The 18687-nt window shown below is 47.3% G+C and overlaps 1 protein-coding gene across 2 annotated transcripts in view; it reads right to left on the reverse strand.

Annotated features, from left to right (window-relative positions):
- Positions 1 to 318: 318 nt before the first annotated feature.
- Positions 319 to 18687, reverse strand: part of FAM168B (family with sequence similarity 168 member B) — a 36061-nt gene continuing 17692 nt past the window's right edge. Inside the window, exons 3-7 of one of the 2 annotated variants that reach the window (XM_040979142.1) lie at positions 18223 to 18306; positions 7327 to 7469; positions 7048 to 7225; positions 4781 to 4906; positions 319 to 4559 (exon numbers count right to left, since the gene is read on the reverse strand). In XM_040979142.1, coding sequence (XP_040835076.1) covers positions 4794 to 4906; positions 7048 to 7225; positions 7327 to 7469; positions 18223 to 18306 — 518 coding nt within the window. In that variant the 3' untranslated portion in view covers positions 319 to 4559; positions 4781 to 4793. Of the gene's footprint in view, positions 4560 to 4780; positions 4907 to 7047; positions 7247 to 7326; positions 7470 to 18222; positions 18307 to 18687 lie in introns of both variants that reach the window. The other variant, XM_040979141.1, reaches the window with a different exon arrangement.

Here is an 18687-nt window from a genome sequence, read left to right on the forward strand (position 1 = left end):
CCCGCCCTCCATCCCTAGGCTGCTCCCACCTGAGTAGCTGGATGATCAGGCAAGTGTGAGGGGACCCCCACAGTACTTCTGAGCCCCAGTGCCCTCCTCAGGGAGTATGCTCTTAGGACACCCCGGCCACAAGCCCAAAATATAGAGGCGTCTGAGGCGGGTTCCTTCCTCTTCCCAACAGTGGGAACAGCCCCCCAACTCCCTCCCTCTACCACACTCCAGCACCTGCAAGCCCTGGCATCGCCTAACTTGAAAGCAGCTACGCCTCTTTACAGGCAGATAAAAACCAATAGAGCAAAAACCATGAAAACCAGAATATGCAACACAAGTCAATCTTTATTGAAAACTGCAGTATTAATACATAACAATTCTTGTTACAATAAACGTGCTTTTAAGAATTTTAAATCTGAGCTCATCTACTCATCAGATTGCATAAAAAAATTGAAAGAGTCTGACTTTCCCCTAATGGAACTGGCTCAGGATGGGTGTTCCACTCCTTTGTACTGACACGGAATTCAATGCAGAGGCGAGGGATGCCTTAACACTGGAAGACAATGCTGACTGAAGCTTAAAAAACGTACCAAGAAAATGGTGTAAAAAACAGTATTTAAAAATTGTTTAAAAAAAAAAGGGAGGGGGACCAATCCTACCCCTTGAGGCTCCTTGCAGCCCCCTCCTCCAGCCGGGGCAGCCTGCCAGAAGAATGAAACAGCTGGCCCAGCTCCTCTATCCCAGGGCCCACTTGTGTGCACAAGGTGCAAGAAGAAGCCACGGTGAGGGAGGAGGGGCCGTCACGAAGCCTGGGGCTAACCAGCGCAAGTGACTGAGCTATATTTCAGCCCCTCAGGGTGTCTGTTCTTCAGATGAGTGCGAAAGGGGGAAAAGAGACAAGCCCTCTGAAACACCCAAGACCAAATTCCCATTTTCTACCAGAAATGATCACACATCCCCATCTCAGCTGTAGCACACTGGAAACTGCAACCTACAGACAGCTCAGGAGGGGCTGAGTCACGGCTCAGAGACAACACCGCGGGAAGATGTGCTGGAGTAGAGCCAGGCCCTGCCCTGCCCTCCCCAGCCAACCACCATGCCTCTTGAGAGGCCCCTCAGGAAGCACCAGAGAGAAGGACCATGCACAGCTGTGCCCACTGGCCAGTGCATGCACTGCAGTGCCTGACCTACTTGGCAACGCCAAGCTGACAATGAGAGACATCTGTCAGCTTCCAAATAAGGAGATGGCCCAACTGTTTATAGTAATACTGTTTTCACAAAAGACCAGTGAAGAAGTCTGACTTCCTCTTCTAAAGCAACCCCAATGTTGCCATGGCCAGTCTACACCAGCCTATCACCAGCAGCCCCCAGGCAGAGCACCCTGTCCCTGGGAGCACACTCCAAGCTGCTTGCCCTTTCACGTGCCCCAAGAGACACATGCACAGGACTTCCCAGCCAGATGGAGGAAGGTGCTGGGGGCCCAGCTGGGGAAGGGACCACCAGGCTCCTGGAAAATACTACACTTGCACAGCACAGCTTCACAGAGGAGCAACTGGCAGGCCAACAGCCATACCCTTCAGAATGCTTTTCAGTGACGGAGCACAGGAGACAAGGTAGATTCTGGAAATACTTCCATGCCCGGCTCTGGTTCTGCACGCGGCCTCACATCCCAGAGGCAGCAGTCTCCAGAGACTAGTAGTCACTTCCCACTGACCACTTAGCCCCCGGCCGGGATCTACACAAGCTCTAGGGGCACCGGGCAACAGCAGCTTTGCAGCCAAGCAACACCTCTCAGGACTTGGGGGAGAGGAGGAGACAGAACAATGACTCAGCGGAAGGACTCTCAAATTAGGGATGCTACATAAAAAGCAGAACTTTCTCAGAATGTTCCACAGTATGCTTGCAATACCAAACTACACAGCCGTGAAACAGGATTCTGACTCAAGTTCTATTCCTTAATTCATCTGGTTGGGACTGAACACTAATTAAAACTACACGCTGACAGGCTGGTTCCTGTTCTGAAGCCGAGTCTCCCCTGATCTGCAGGACCTGTCTTACACCAGTACATTCCACAGCTGACACTGCTTCAAGATCTCCACATACATACACACACATCGTATCTGATAGTCCCAACTCAACTTCACAAAATGGAAAAAAGATAAAAGAAAAACTTTACAGGGAGAAATATTTAAGAAGCGAATGTAAATAGGAGGGCAATACAGCCCGCTCTGCTCTTCTTTTAACGTGTTCTTTCATTCTGTGCTGATGGAACCACTGGCCCTGGGTCCGAGTCTCAGAAAGCTTGAGGACAGCGCACAGGACTGCCTGTCACGTTACCCACGGCTAACAGGTAGTCTCTGTGTGTGTGCCGGTGTGCGCATTGCTTACTGTGTGTGAGCTTCCACTGTCGTCATGTGGGACTTTTTCAAAGCACACACTAAGATCTAAGTATTTTCTGCTATCTACTGTCACTCAGCTGGGAGAACTGATGTCTGTTAGTCAGCTGAGACGTGGAACCCGTAGGATCTTTGGATATTGCAAACCATCTACTCTACGGATGGAATCAATCATCCACACAGACTCAAAGAAACGGACCAACTGTGTGGCGCCTGGGGTGAACGTCTGCCCTTTTCTGCCCTCCCTCCCTACACATACGGGGTAAGTGCTCAAGAAGCAATTTAAAGTACTCATCAGTAAACATTCTATGTTAATAGTCATTAGAAATAAGGAATCTTCTGTTTACAATGATCCATGCAAAAATATTCCTAAACTCCTTATAAAATAAAAATATGGAAAAGGACATTATGAAGAGTACTTGATATAAAAAAAAATACTAAAGTTATCAAAGGCTCAGTGGTCAGGCGTTCCACTTGCCAGAGGGGCTGAAGGCCAGTGGGCAGCCTCCCCCGCCGCATCAGAGCCCTGACCTAGCTGCCAGACACAGAAGCACAGAACCCCCTCCCAACCGAGGTCCAGCACTCACAATAATGGGGTGGAAAAGGCTGGACCCCCACCCCCTCTTGACAGACCCCTAAAAGGAAATAAGTCCTCACATTCCCAACCCCGACCCTAAATGAAAACAGACACCCACACCTATCCATACCAATCCAGCACATTCCGGGAGAAACAAAGTGGGGGAAAAAAACAAAAAGCTCTTGGAGTTCTTATGTACAATGTTCAGATCATAAGCTCAAAACTCTTGCCCTAATACACAGCAACAGGCAGGTGCAGCTGGCCCTGCCTGGCCCTCCTTGCTGTCCGTGCCTGCCTCGCACCGAGTGCCTCCAGCTGCAGAGATGATGGCTGAGGCTCGGAGGCCAGCCCCCAGCCCTCCTGCCTCCCTCGCCCCATCTGCAGGAGCCCCTCCAGACAATCCCCGAGGACAAGTCGCCATCAGAAGTTCGGGTTTCAACATTTTCGGACGTTATCCACGGCCCTGACTCTCTACAAAAGACATGAGGAATTTTAAAATCAAGTTTTGTTCCCTTTTAATCATTCTTGAATATACAACTTTCATCATTACAGGCAGGTGAAACCTTTGCCCTTCTTTGGCAGGGGTGAGGGGGGCACAGAAATGCCTACATTTTCAGCTGAGTCAAATGCTTCTCAGGGGGAAAAAAAATATGAAATGATTTTTCTATGCTAACTAAAGCAGAGGACCATACCTCCTCCGAGCTTGGTTGTTTTCCACCTATCATCCACCCCGGGAAACAAATCAGTTCTACACAGGACTTTCCAAGGAAGATGCATACTTCATCATTCTTCTCATTCTTCTGTAAGGAAAATTTAGATAGCAGGGAAACTGTTTTTGCTGATACACAAACCACCCCCTCGCCCCTAACTGTCCTGTCATGTCGCTCTACTCTCTTGGGCTGATCTTACGCATGCCCCTGTCCCAGTGACCGCACCAAGCCCAGCTGGAAGGAAAGAGACGCTAACTGGCTGCACCCCATCAACTGCAGCCTCCCCTTTCCCTGTCCCTGTAACCCGCTCCCACCAGTGCAGTCAGTGCCAAACAAAGAGTTGCTGAAAATTAAAAGTCCATGCCCCTAACTGGCAGCCCACATCAACCCCAAAGGGTTGAAGAATCATCTAAGGAATTTCAGATGCTCTATGAAGAAATTCACTTTAACACTTAAAACTTTAAGACTCTGCATACATTACAACAGTGCATTAGTGATACAAGTTGTAAAATACGTTTCCATTCCTTTGGATTTTGCATATGATGGTTTTGCATCAGTCACTGCAGGTAGATTGAGCAAGCTTTGTTTTTGTGTTTGTTTAAACATGCATTCAACTAGATATGATTCAGAATAGATTAATACTCCCTTTTTATCATTACAGTTAGCTAAAAAATTGCCAGGCAGTCCACAAAACAGGATTTTCTTTTGAGACCAACCCACAGAGTTAGTTGGAGACTAACGGCACTGGGACCTGCTGGGCCGGGATATAGTCGAGTTTAGCTAAGTGTCGAGAGCATAGAGAAGAAAGTCCTGGTTGGAGGCTCAAGGCCTGCAGCACCAGCTGTGGAACCCCAATGATGTGACTGCACAGCTCGTTCCTCAAACCTGCAGGAAAAAAACAGAATTCTCTCAACATCTCAGCCCCAATAGTTCAGCGAAGACCAGAGCCAACAGGACTTGTTTCTTTCTTCCTTCTACTTTGCCAAGTTCCAATAATAAAAAGTCCCACACTGTCCTGCTCTTGGACCACAGGCTGTTCTCCCTCCGTTACCCTCTGAGAAGTGCTCTCCTTATAAGGACCCAGCCAGCTTTCACTGGTAACTTACATTTGCAGGGTGATCACCACTGAGGGGGCACGTAGCTGTAGGTGGGTGTTCCTGGGGCCCGGTACGTGGGTACAGTGACTGGATGGGGAGCGACGGGAGTTGGGGAATGAGCAGTCAGCAAGGTACCTGCAAGAAAAGAACAGCTTGCCACACACACCGCCCAACCTGTTCCTCCAAACTGCCCAGACAAGAGCAGGCAGGCCTGCGCCTCTGCACGAAGAAGAGACAGTTCAGGCTCTGTGAGAGCTCAGAGCACGTGAACTGTCTACACTCACAAGCTGTACACACACAGCCCACTCATACTGATCACATGTTTGTTAAAAGCTTATGTGCCTTCCCTTCATAGGGAACATTCAATGATTTTTGCGGGTCAAACTATAAAATTATAAAAATAAGTATCATTTAGATTTTAAAAAGAAAATTCTGATATATGTTGTTACACCAATTGTAAGGACATTATGCTAAGTGAAATAAGCCAGTCACAAAAGGACAACTAATGTTTGATTCCACTGACAGGAGGACCCTAAAGGAATCAAAGTCAGGCATACAAAGCCCAGCAGGGTGGTGGCCAAGGCTAAGGGCGCAGGGGACAGGAACTATTATTTATTGGTGACTGCAGTTTCAGATTTACAGGATGAAAAAGTTCTGGAAATTTATGTCACAATGTGAAGGCATTTAACATCACGGAACTGTACCACTAAAAATTGGCAGGATTTAAAAAAACAAATAGAAAGTGAGAACCACGGATTCTAAGCTACACAAGCTTCTGAATACATCAAGAAATACACATTTCTCCCATACTCACAGAAACTTGGCAATTAGCTCATGCATGCACAAGCAGCACCTCGCACACAGCGGCCGTCACCCCTGCTGCCCTCCCGGGGGCTCTCAAACATGCAGCCTCTGACTATGCCACACTATCTTTTGCCTTGGCAGTCCAAATGGGAAAAGCTAGACCCCACACTCTGAAGAGAAGCACACATGGAATCAGAGTACCTTTCGGGCACAATTTCCTTTTACTGAGGTACAGTTCAGAAAAACAAGTTACAAAGTCATTTTTCTTAAAGTATCAGTTCTGGACAACCAGGGGCATCAAATGTGAGCACTGCCTGAAGCTGTACTGCCATATTTATCCAAATGTCAGGACACAACCTAAATTCTGCATGGTAGAGTCCGGCACATTGGCTCAACTGGCTAGTCCTCCACCTCCACATGCGGCATCCCAAATGGACACTGGTTCATGTTCTGGCTGCTCCACTTCGAATACAGCTCCCTGCTTTACAGCCTGGGAAATCAGGACAGCCCAAGACCTTTGGACCCTGCACCCGTGAAGGAGATGCATGGGAGTCCTGGCTTTGGATGGGCTCAGCTCCGGCCAACTGCAGCTACTTGGGGAACAAACCAGTGGAAACAAGATCTTTCTCTCTGTCTTGCCTTCTTTCCCTGTAAATCTGCCTTTCCAATAAAAATAAATGAACCTTTAAAAAAAATGTGACTAACAGCCAAGGCCATTTGGTCTGGTCCTGCCAAAGCAAACACATGTGCGATTCAAAATTCACTTAATCCACAACAGGTTAAATTTTTGATATATGATTTTATATGGCCCATGAATGATGTTTGCAAATCTGCAAACAGCCCTGAGCAGAAGCAGGGCTCCTCAGCCCAGTTAGAGCATAGCCTCCAAGGCTCTAGAGCCCCCAAGTTCCAGGACCACCTGGCCAAGGTCACTGGTTTTTTCCGTGGCTTGGAGGAGACCCTGAGAAGTAATGAAGAAGAGTGTCAGAGGACTTCTACATGCTGCCATTTCTGTTACAACAGATCAACTTTCCTAGATTCACAAAAACTTCCCCATTAATACAACCTGGCCTGCAAAGCCCAAATTCAAAGGAAGCTATCAAGACCACCAATCTCCCTGGAACACAGTCTCTTTCGCTCATGAGGCTGGGAGTGCATGCTGCCACACAACAATATAACCGCAAAGCCAGGGAATGCCATTCAGCCACACTCTATGTGGCAGCCCTTGGTTCATGGGTTGTTACTTCACAGAACCCCACCGTTCAGTCTCCTCTAAGCTAAAAGGAGAGAGGAAGGACAGGGAGAGAGGCAATGTCCAAGGCAACTCACTGCTCCGTCCCCCAGGGAATCAGATGTCCTCCCACACAGCCATGGTCATGAAGTCCACACCAAGGCTCTGAACCTCTGACCGCTACCTGCTGTCCGTAGCTCTCACATCACTCAGAGTGGACACCCCAGGAATGAGAACTTACCTGCTGACATTGCCATCGTGGTCCCAGCCACCATGCCCATGGTGACCCCGTTGCCTCTAGGAGGAGGGATGGGAGCAGGGTACACCGTGGCTGGCATGCCGTTGGGCTGCACCACCGTGGTGTGGTGGATGACGTGAGGGGGTGCTGCATACAGCGGCTGCGTGTAGTAGGTGCCTTGCTGCGGGAAGAATAAAGAAAACTGCCATAGGGCCCCATGGCTGGGCATGAGACTCCCACGGCACCAGTCCTTCCCACATCTCAGGGCATAGCCAAACATACCTGTGCATATGGGCTCTGCTGGGGGTAGGCACTTCGCACGGGATACACAGCCGTCTGGTAGGGGTTGGGGGAGGAAGAATACGGTGGCACGGCCCCACTGGTAGGGGAACAGGACACTTTGTAAGGTGTGCCGGGAGTGTAACCTGGAACAAAGAATGCAATGGCCTGTGTCCACCCGTGTCAGGCACGGGAGGACAGCCTCCCTGACTCAAGTTTGCCTCTCCTGCTTCGACCCAATGAGCAAAACAAGAGGAGACAGACGTGTGTCTGCCCACATCAAAACAAAATAAACACCTGATCTGCTGGAACATAAATTAGCCTTGTCTTCCCATGGTTCGACATGTCTTGTAGTTCCACAATTAACTCCTAGACATCTTAAAGAAATAAATGTGGGGGGAAAAGGAAGAAAGAAATGGGGAGTGGGGGGTGGGCAGAGCTGTGTTGTAGCAAGCAAAGCCACCTCCTCTGCACAGGAATCACATATGGGTGCCAGTTCAAGTCCCGGCTGCTTCACTTCTAATCCAGCTCCCTGATGACGGTCTGGGAAAGCACCAGAGGATGGCCCAAGTGACTGGGTCCCTGCACCCACGTGGGAGACTAGGATGAAGTTCCTGGTTGCTGGTTATAGACCTGTCCAGCTCTGGCTGCTGCGGCCATTAGGGGAATCAATCAGTGGGTGGAAGATGTCTCTATATAGCTCTGCCTTTCAAATAAATAAATTGTAAACACACACACATATATAAGACTTAGCTACAAGCATGTTTATCACAGCAAAAACAAAAAAAGGTTGTTAATTACCACCAGGTCAAGACTTGTGGGTCTAGAAATAAAATTAAACATACCCACTTCCTTTTGTCCCTCCTCCAAACAACATGACAATGACAGTACGGCAGATTAAGAAATAAAAAGATAAAAAGCCACATTGAGACCAAGAAGGCAAAACACAACATCCTGAAGCCTACAGAGCTCTACAGGAAAAAGAGTTACCACCTTGACAAAGTCACACCCTGGCAGTAGCAAGGAAAGTGAAGAAGCAAGCAGCCACTCACCAGGCCTGGAAAACACTCAGCAACCCATTTTCCAAGCTGACAAAGGATTCACAAAACAACAGCTGGGGGTAAGGGAGGGCGGGAGAGACAGTGTGGTGACAGAGAATGCTAATCCTCTGCCTGCAGTACCAGCAGCCAATACGGACACCAGCTTGTGTATGGGCTGCTCCACTTCGATTCCACTCCCTGCTTATGACCTGGGAAATTGGTGGAGGGTGGCCCAAAGCCTTGAGGCCCTGTACCCTGGAGGAAGCTCCTGGCTCCTGGCTTTGGCATCAGTTCAACTATGGCCGTTGTGGCCATATAAGGAGTAAATCAGAGGATGGAAAACCTTTCTGTCATTCCTCTCCATAATTGTACCTTTTTAAAAAGAGAAAGAAAAGAAAAAAAAAGTTATGCTTTTTCACGCCCTTCACAGTCTTACAGATGGAGATGCCAAGGCCAAGACGCTTCTGCATGCCACAGGCAGCAGGTACCTCAGACCTGGGGACAACTGCAACCTGGGTCTAAACCTCATCCCGCAAACAGTGCCACCTGGACAGAAATCAGATCTTCCCAGCATTCTCTATGTTACTTTAAATCAACTGCTATTTAAACATGAAGTCTCAACCAACTTCTAATAAGGCAGAGCAGAATACACAGGTTTTCAGCTGAGACTTGGAACCCAAGTTCACAGATGAACAGTTCAGAGTCCCTTGCTCTGCTCAGCTCCTACTCTTTCAGAATAAAGGAAAAGATGGTTGCATGAACATATTAGCTTAAAATTCATGAAGCTGAAGTACTAGATGTACATGTCCTCTTGTTTGCCAATCATACCACAGCAAGGTTGTAAACCATCTCCTTAATTATAAATGTATGACAGTATGAGTGCCATCACGTTTTAGCCTTACACAAATATAGCTCAGGTCCTCCCAAGCTATTTCCAAGGAAGAAAAGAGGCACGGTGCATGGTGGACACATTGGTGACCAAACAGAGCAAAAGGCGTATTGCACCAACACAGTGGCTCAATCACCTACTAGAGATGACCTATAAAGACCCAGCCCTTCCTGTAAACTGCTTGACTTCGGGGAGGGAATTACAAGAAAACAGACCAGTATCACAGCAGTACTAGGCAGTCTTGGCGGGCCAGCAAGGGACAGTTAGCTCAGCATATAGGTCAGGCCTGTATCAAAACAAAGGAGCTGTGGCAGTGCAGGCTTGTCCTCGGTAGTCCTCTGGACAAGCGACACCAGCATGCGCTGTGAGTTGCCGCACACACAAACCACCCCACTAATGCAACTCAATTTCTGCACCACTATTTCTACTGGCCTACATAAATGATATCAGGATTCACTAAACCCACATCTCACCAAGATGGTAACAAATTCTTAGAAACAGTCTTGTGTGTGTGACATTTTGAGAACATACACTACATGAAAAGTTAGGAATCACCTGAACTTTCTGAGCTGGCATGTTTTCACATTGTTTGAAGCAGAGATGGGGAACCTGCTTCTCTGTTAAGGGCCATTTAGACATTTACATCATTTGTGAGCGATATAAAATCATCAACTAAAAAATGGGCTTGCTACAGATGCACTGAACTTTGAGCCCTACCTACAACTGTTTTGACAAGGCCATGCCAAATAATTCTGAAGGCTTTGTATGACCCAAGGAAGACATTCCACACACCCAGAAAAGAAAAAACTAATAGGATCCCCTTCATCCACCATACAATTAAAAAGCATCCAAGCAATAGATGAAATACCTAGAATATGAACATTGTATCTCTGATATACAAGTTGATAAGTATTTTTAGCATGATAACAATACATATTTTTAAAATTTTCTTTGAATTCACTGATTTTTATCTGAAAGATTTTACAGAAAGAGGGGGGAGAGAGATGTTCCATCCTCAAATGGACACATCAGCCAGAACTGAGCCAATCTGAAGTCAGGAGCTTTTCTGAGTCTCCCATGTGGGTGCAGGGGCACAAAGACTTAAGCCATCCTCCACTGCTTTTCCAGGCCATTAGCAGAGAGCTGTATCAGAAGTGGAGCAGCAGGGACTCGAACAAGTGCCCATACGGGATGCTGATGCAACAAGCAGAGATTAGCCACTATGCCATCATGCTGGGCCCTAAGACTATTTTTTAAACACTAAAAAACTGATGAATTGGATGTCTAGATCTGCTTCAAAATAACTAAGGGAGGGTGAACAAATTCCTGCTAATGCCAGGTAATGGTAGGGATTATCCTGCTATGTGTGTGGATATTTGAAACTGTTACTAATAAAAACATCAAAGGGGAGAAGAAAGTGCTAGGCAGACTGTAACGGATCAGAAGAAACCAGAGGAACAGGTGCTTGGTCTAATGGTTAAGATGCCAGAGGATGCTTGCATCTCCCAGCAGCATGCCCGAGTTCAACTTCCAGCTCAGGAGACCTACTCCAACTGCCTGTTAATGTGGACACAGGCAGGCAGCACGTGGGTTCCATCTTCAGGAGACCTGGACTGTTTCTGGTTCTTGGCCTCCGCTTTGACCAGTCCAGACCATTTCAGCCATTTGGGAAGTAAAACAGGATGGGAGTTTGCCGTGTGTGTGTGTGTAAAGCAAACCAAAACAAAACAAGCACATTTTTTACAAGCACATTCAATATGCCATATTGAGTAAGTACTGAGGGATAAATGAAAATTTTCAGTATGAACTGTTAAATAAAATTAGGGAATCATTATTTTTAAATATAATATTGGTGCCATACACATGCATAAGAATGTCCTCACTGCAATGTTAGGAAGGGCCATACTGAGTACACAGAACACAAACCATGAAGGCTACATATGAATTCTGAACTGAATCAGCAAATACTAAAAACACCACCTAAACACACTCACCGTGATACAAAGTAAATATGACAAAATGTTAACTTATGAATCTAAGTAGTATTAAGGGAATTCCCTGTACTGTCTATATATAGTCTTCAAGTAGACATTAACAGAATGGACAAATACAAAGCTTCCAGATAGCGAAACACATCTAAGTGGAACAGAAAAGCTCCATTCTGATCACCGTCACACACAGCCTGAAGAAACAACCAGGGCAAGGAGCTAGAGCAGCCCAAGCATCGCCACACCCCACAGCCCACTGGAAAAGTAACGCGATCCTGCTGGACCTGTGAGACGGCCATCAGCAGGAAGGCAGGGCTTTCCAGCAAGCTGACCTGCCAGTTCAGCATGGGCAGAAGAACAAGGTATTCAACACTGAATATTCAATGCACACAGTTAATCTTCATCAGCAAATTATGGCTATACATAACAAAACAGAGAAGCTATTTGAGGAAGTGAAAATGCCACAATGAATTCACAATCTAAAAACATCCTCTTAAAGACTCAAGAGTATTCTTAAAAAAAAAAAAAAAAAAAGCCTAGAACTATTTTGTCTATTCAAATCACAGAACAGTGTGAACCCAGAAGATGCAAGCTTGACCACCAGAAAAAAAAAAAAAAACTTCTAAGAACACAGAACGCTGCCAAACCCGCTGAGGAAGAACTGGCCGCAGTTCCCTGGAGACAGGCTCTTGGAGCCTGAAGCATTCTGTAGCTCCAACACATCCACCAAGAAGGGTGAGGTCCTCCCCATCCCACCCCCTTAAAAGCATTTTATAAATTATGTATTTATGTGAAAAGCAAATGTTCACAACAGTTGTTTCTGAACCAAGCTAAAGCCAGGAGCTTAGAACTCATTTAAGGTCTCCCAAGTGGATGACAGAGACCCAAATACCCAAATCACCATCTGCTGCCTCCTGGGGTACACAGCAGGAAGGGGCTGGAGCTGAAGCACAGCCAGCAGCCTCGGGCCAGGGCTGGAAGCCAGGGACTCAGAGGAGGTGGCCGTCCCAAACAGCGTACTCACTGCTATGGCCAGTGTCCTCTTCACAGTCTGATTGCTTCCTTAGGAAACAGGACTGGCAATTCAGTAGGCCTTTCTCATTATCTACTCAAACCCTGTGACTCTCCTATATACTGCAGGAGAGTACTAAGGGAAATCCACCACCAAATCTAGAGTAAAGTCGGAAAGAAGACAAGGACCCAAACGAAGAGTGAGGCTAGAGGCTCCTGGGAAGCTTCCTGGACTTGAGGGAGAACGTCTGGTGAAGGTCAGAAGACAAGCAGTTCAGAGCACAGCAAGAGGCGAGGCCTCCAAAGAGAGCACCCCCAGCTCTACAGCAGAGGGCCACTGCCTATGATACCGGCATCCCACGTGGGAGCTTGTTCTAGTCCCAGCTGTTCTATTTCTGATCCAGCTCCCTGCTGCTGTGTCTGGGAACGTACTGGAGGATGTTCCGCACCCATATGAGAGAAGCTGTGCACTCCTGGCTTCAGCCTGGCTCAAGCTCGGCTTGCACACCATTTGGAAGATTGAACCAATGGATGGAAGATCTGCTTCTAACTCTGCCTTTCAAATTAAATAAATAAATCTTTATCTTTAATCTTTATTTATTTAATTTGAAAGGCAGATGTACAGAGAGAAGGAGAGACAGAGAGGAAGATCTTCTGTCCAATGATTCACTCTCCAAGTGGCCGCAACAGCCAGTGCTGCGCCAATCCGAAGCCAGGATCCAGGAACATCTTTCCAGGTCTCCCACGCGGGAGCAGGATCTAAAGGCTTCGAGCCATCCTCGACTGCTTTGCCAGGCCACAAACAGGAAGCTGGATGGGAGGTGGAGCTGCCGGGATTAGAACTGGTGCCCATATGGGATCCTGGCACATTCAAGGCGAGGACCTTAACCATTACGTTATCACGCCGGGCCCAAATAAGTAAATCTTAAAAAAACAAAAAACAGGGTCCAGTGCTAGTGCTAAAGTCCTTGCCTTGTACACGCTGGAATCACATATGGGTACCAGTTCGTATCCCAGCTGCTCCACTTCCCATCCAGCTCCCTACTTGTAGCCTGGGAAAGCAGTCAAGGATGGCCCAAAGCCTTGGGACCCTGCTCCCATATGAGACCTGGAAGAAACTCCTGGCTCCTGGCTTCGGATCAGGTCAGCTTGGGTTGTTGCGGCCACTTGGGGAGTGAACCAGTGGACAAATCTGACTTTCCAATAAAAATAAATCAATCTTTAAAAAAAAATTCTCTCTGCAAATAGACACGCATCCTCTGAGATGAGATCCCAACTCCTGGGCAGTAGTGGGAGTGGGGTGTGTGTCTTACTAAGGACAGGTTCCACACAAACCTAACCCAGGTCTCCATGCAAGTACTTATCTACAAAGGGCAAAGGGGCTGAACAAGAATACACATGTGCGGCACAACTGCACAACGTGTGCAAGGCCACAATGACAGGAAGAGACATGCAAGAAGGGAAAGCTGACTTCACATCACCCAAACAAGGCACCAAGAGGGACTCCCAGGAAGAATGGCAGCAGCACGCTACAGGAATCGTGGAAGAACCAGAGCAACAGCTCAGAGTCCGAGGCAGAGCCTGCCCCTGGGGTGCAGATGCGTTGCTGCTGACAAGGTGGTTCTGCTGATTTTCAGGTTTCCGAGTCGTGCAGAACTACTGGAATTGTTCTACTATGTGCAGGCAAGCCTTCAGCTTGAAAGAAAAAGAAAGCCACGCAACCCTCCGGCCTGTGAACATTCTCAAGCTTTGCTCTCAAGTAGGTGCCAGGCAGGTGTGACTTTTAGACAAATCTCTTGTCACCTCATGGACATTACTCTGAGTATAAAAACAAAGGCTGAATCATAAAGCATATTAACTTCTCAAACATTCTTCATTTGTACTCTGACCAAGGTACCCTAGATGACTGTTTAATGAAACCATTATGTTGTTAGCTGGACTTTCTCATAAATATTTACAGATCTGATTACTGATTCCCTTAGACTGTCACCCTTGGCAACTCTTACGCACTGTTCAAAAATATGTGCTAACATAATATCTGAACCAACTGTTACCAAAGGTTACCAAGAGGAACTAAATGCTTTCTTGACAATTTCAAACCATCAGTGCAATATTAGTTACAGGTGCATGTGACAGTAAGCAGAAACCAGACAGAGGCCTGAATGGCCTGGCCTTACTGTCATCTGTGCAGCTCATGGGCCTGGGGCCGGAATCCTCTAATAACACTTCCAAGCGGTACATTTATTCATTATGCAAATACTAAGACTGAAGTTAAACACCTTTCCCAGGACTGACAGATAGCAATTAAGCCACATTCAGTTTAACGTCACAGTCCAAGCAAACTCCGATTCCAGAAACAGCACATCCAGCCGAGCATGCAGACGGCCCACTGCAGTCACCTGCTAGGAAGACGGAATGATCAATACCCTCACCATGTACAGGCTAAGCAATGGTAACTCCCAGCAGAAGCTTTGACACTTCATCAGCAGGCCTCTGGACCTCTTTGTGCTCTACTTGGAAGAGGACTAGAAACAGGCCAAGCTGAGCCTGTCAGGCATTCTACAAACTCCTGCACGACAGACCAGCCTTATCCAGTGCTAAGAGAACCAAAAGGTAGATGAAGAAAGCCACAGAAATGCATAAAAACTTGTCTGTTTAATATCTGATTCCTGGTGGCTTTGGTTTGCTCAATAAGGGGAAAGGCCCATCAAGAAAAGAGATTGCAAAAATTGAAGACATGAAAACAAGGAAGAGGCTCTAGAAAAAGGGTGCAGTGTGGGACAGACTCAGGTCAGATGTCATCAGGACCATCAAAGGGCCTTTGTTTTTCCATTTATCAATTTCATGCAGAAATCTGTATTTGTAGCTTCTCCCAAAAAACCAAAACAGGTGGTAATGTTGGGTTACCTGCTGGCACCCATCAGTAGGCTTCAACAGGGCAGCCTCAACCTCACTTGTCTGTCCCAGCTTCTTCCTGGAGGAACCTCCGCAGAGCAAGCATGGAAAGGGGGCAACAAACAGCGCTCTGAGAGGTGGCTGCGAGGGGTGGTGGGTGACCCTGCCTCGCCTGTGGGCTCCACACGGGGACATGGTGAGAGGTGGCTACAAGGGGTGGTGGGTGACCCTGCCTCGCCTGTGGGCTCCACACGGGGACATGGTGAGAGGTGGCTACAAGGTGTGGTGGTGACCCTGCCTCGCCTGTGGGCTCCACACGGGGACATGGTGAGAGGTGGCTACAAGGGGTGGTGGTGACCCTGCCTTGTCTGTGGGCTCCACGTGGGAACATCAGCAGTAGCATTGCCCTCTCTGCAGAGCAGGGCTGGGCACTTTTCCAAGAACAGCTCTGTGAGCCTCAATGAAACGCGAAGCTGGTTTTATAAAATGAAAAAGGGCTGTAAGCTTTTGGTACATTTTCCCATGGTACTGTATCAAAAAAATGAGTACAAGTAGGCTAACTGTGCACATTCTAGAATAATTTATACTGGTGTCAGCATGAGCATATGTGAAATAAAACACTTGAGCAAGAAAATGAACCTCAACTTTTTCTTACCACTATAAGCAAAAACTGACCCCAAATGGATCTCAAATATGGTGGCAGAACAGGCCAAGCCACTGCCTGCCATGCCAGCCTCCCATGTGTGAGCAGCTAGAGCCCCACCTGCTCTACCTCTGACATAGCTCCCTGCTAATGTGCCTGGGAAAGCAGCATAGCACAGTCCCAAGTGTGTGGGCCCCTGTGCCCACATGTAAGTCCAGACAGAAGCTGCTCACTCCCAGCTTCAGCCTCGCCCAGCCTCAGGCATCATGGTCATTTGGGGAGTAAACCAGCAAATAAAAAGATCTATGTCTCTCCCTCTAACTCTGCCTTTCAAGTACATAAATAATAAATCATAAAAGCAAAACTAAACAAAAGCCTAAAATATTTTGCAAAACTTGCAGAAGAAATAGAGAATGTGAAGTTTTGGGTAGACAAGTTTCTTAGACTTGATATTAAATACAGGATCCATAAAAGAAGACAACGATAAACTGAACCTCATCAAACTTTAAAAAAAAAAACCCTCTGCTGTTTGGAAGACATCATTAAGAGAATGACAAAGCCTGGGGAAAACATCTGCCAGTCATACAGCAGCACGGGCGGGTACAGTCGTTAAAATGCCACTTGGGACGCCTGCACCCCATCTTGGGATGCATGGGTCTTCGTCCTGCTGTTTCCACTTGCAGCTTTCTGCCGATGGGACCCTGGGAGGCAGCAGGTGACAGCTCAAGGAGCTGTGAAGATGCCATCCCCAAGAGGGCCCTGGGTTGTTGGGAGCATCCAGGGAAGGAACCAGTGCAGGAGAGCTCTGCTTGTGTCTCTGTCCCTCCCACGCTCTTCAAATAAAAGAAAAGACAATTCCCTGAAAGACTTGTACACGAATATTCACCACCATTTCATTTGTAATGACCAAAATCTGCAAATTAACCCAGAAGCTATGGAAAATGGATAAGCACAATGTAGTTCTGGAATACTACCAACAATAAAAGGAAACTACGGAGACACACAATATGAATGTCAAAGTAATTATGATTTAAAAAACCAACCAAAAAAAGTACACCCTATATGATTCTATAACACAAGATTCTAGAAAACAGAAATAGCATCTATAGCAAGAGAAAGCAGATCAGCGATACTGTGGTGTCTGGAAGCTATCAGAAATGGCCAAGGGGACGTCCGGCCAGTCATGTGTATGCTCACGCCCCCAAGTGGGACGGTGGTGCACATCAGAACAAACACAATCAACACAGCATTCCACATTGGTGCAGTTTATGGTTTATGTGCCTCCTCAACAGAGCTGGTTTTTTTTTTTTTTTAAAGCAAAACAATGTGAAATGTTCTACAAAAGACAGGTGATGCCAGTGAGGAACTCACTGAGTAGTCACGTATGACGACACCTGCCACTCTCTAAGAGACCCAGAAGACAGGCAGAGCAGAAGCAGTTTGGGCCAGGTCTGGAGTGAGACGGCTACACAAGGACACAAATCAACACCTGTTCTGAAAAGATTAACAGGGACAGTGTGGAAAAGAGCTGGTGAGCTCAGGTCCAACTCCTGGCCTGAACGACCTCCAAGTCACGGGAAGGCTCTGCTGGGCAGGGACAGCGTGGGGGCACCTTTCTCTGGGCATGTTCTGAGGCTGACCAGAAGTGATCATGGAGGGAGCAGTGAGGAAGCGGAGGGTGGACGGGAAGAACACAAAGGCAGAATATCAGATTAACAAGACAGGAAGAATTCAGGAGAGGATATTGCTAATGTCTTTTCAATGTTGAAGTTAACTGAGAGCCAAAAAACAAAAGTCCCAGCAGCCCCCTCCATAACATGTCTGACCCCGGCAGGCCTGGGGTCAGAGCACACACCAAGAGCACCGCAGTGCAATCAGAGAGTCCTGTCCAGGGATCCGATGCTCACGAAGACCCAAGGAGAAGCGTGATGCAGTGCTGCTCGCAGTACGAAATCCCAAGACACAAACAAGTTTTACAAGATACAGACTCAAACTGAGGCCATTTTCAATTTTAACAAAATTTCAAAAAACCTAAATATAACCCCCTGCATTCAACAGAGAAAACAAGACTTCTTTTTACAAAAATAACTAATGTGCTGTAAGAACACCAAATTCTGCCTCTAAGACTGCGAGCACAGGAAGGCGCCACATCCGAGCAAACCAACACAGCCCTCAGCCTAGTTGGCCCTCAGCTGCCCACTGTGTCACAGGAGCGGCCTGAAACAACCCGGCACTTAGACTGAAGCCGTGTCACTGGGAAATGAGAAACACAGCAACTCGAGCTTTAAGTGTGCAAAAACACAAAACTACATCTCTTCTTTCCTGTATCAACTGGGTGATTCCACGAACAACGAGTTGAGTCAACCCGGATTCCCAGTTCTACACATCCTCTTTTTAAAGCCGCATGCACGAAGCATGACACGCAGCACGTACCTGTCTGGAAGGCAGGATTCGCTCCAGGGTACATGTTGGGAGAGTAGGCAGGAGCAGCTGCTGCGTAGCCCATGGGGAAACCAGCTGAAGAAAAGCACACAAAACAATCAGATGTCAGCAAGCGCAGGAATGACGTGATTTCACACCTAGAGCCCCAGCAGCCCCACCATTCTCTTTCTTCATCCTATCTCCACATGCTGACCTAAGGGGCCCCAACGGCTTATCTAGAGATGTCTTCTTTCCTCAGAACACCGATGAAAGTAATTAAAAAAAAAATAAAACTTAAAAGGGAGCAGGCAGTTAACATAGCTAAGATGCCCACATCCTATCTGAAGTACCTAGAGCTCAATTCCTGGCTCCCCTCCAGACTCCAGCTTCCTGCCAACACAGACCACAGGAGGCAGTAAGGGCTGCAGTACCACAGGTCCCGCTAACCACGCAGATCTGCACGAAGCGCCCAGCTCC

Source organism: Ochotona curzoniae, unplaced genomic scaffold, assembly GCF_017591425.1.
Source record: "Ochotona curzoniae isolate NIBS_2020 unplaced genomic scaffold, NIBS_Ocur_1.0 contig_3037, whole genome shotgun sequence".
Lineage (NCBI taxonomy): Eukaryota > Metazoa > Chordata > Mammalia > Lagomorpha > Ochotonidae > Ochotona > Ochotona curzoniae.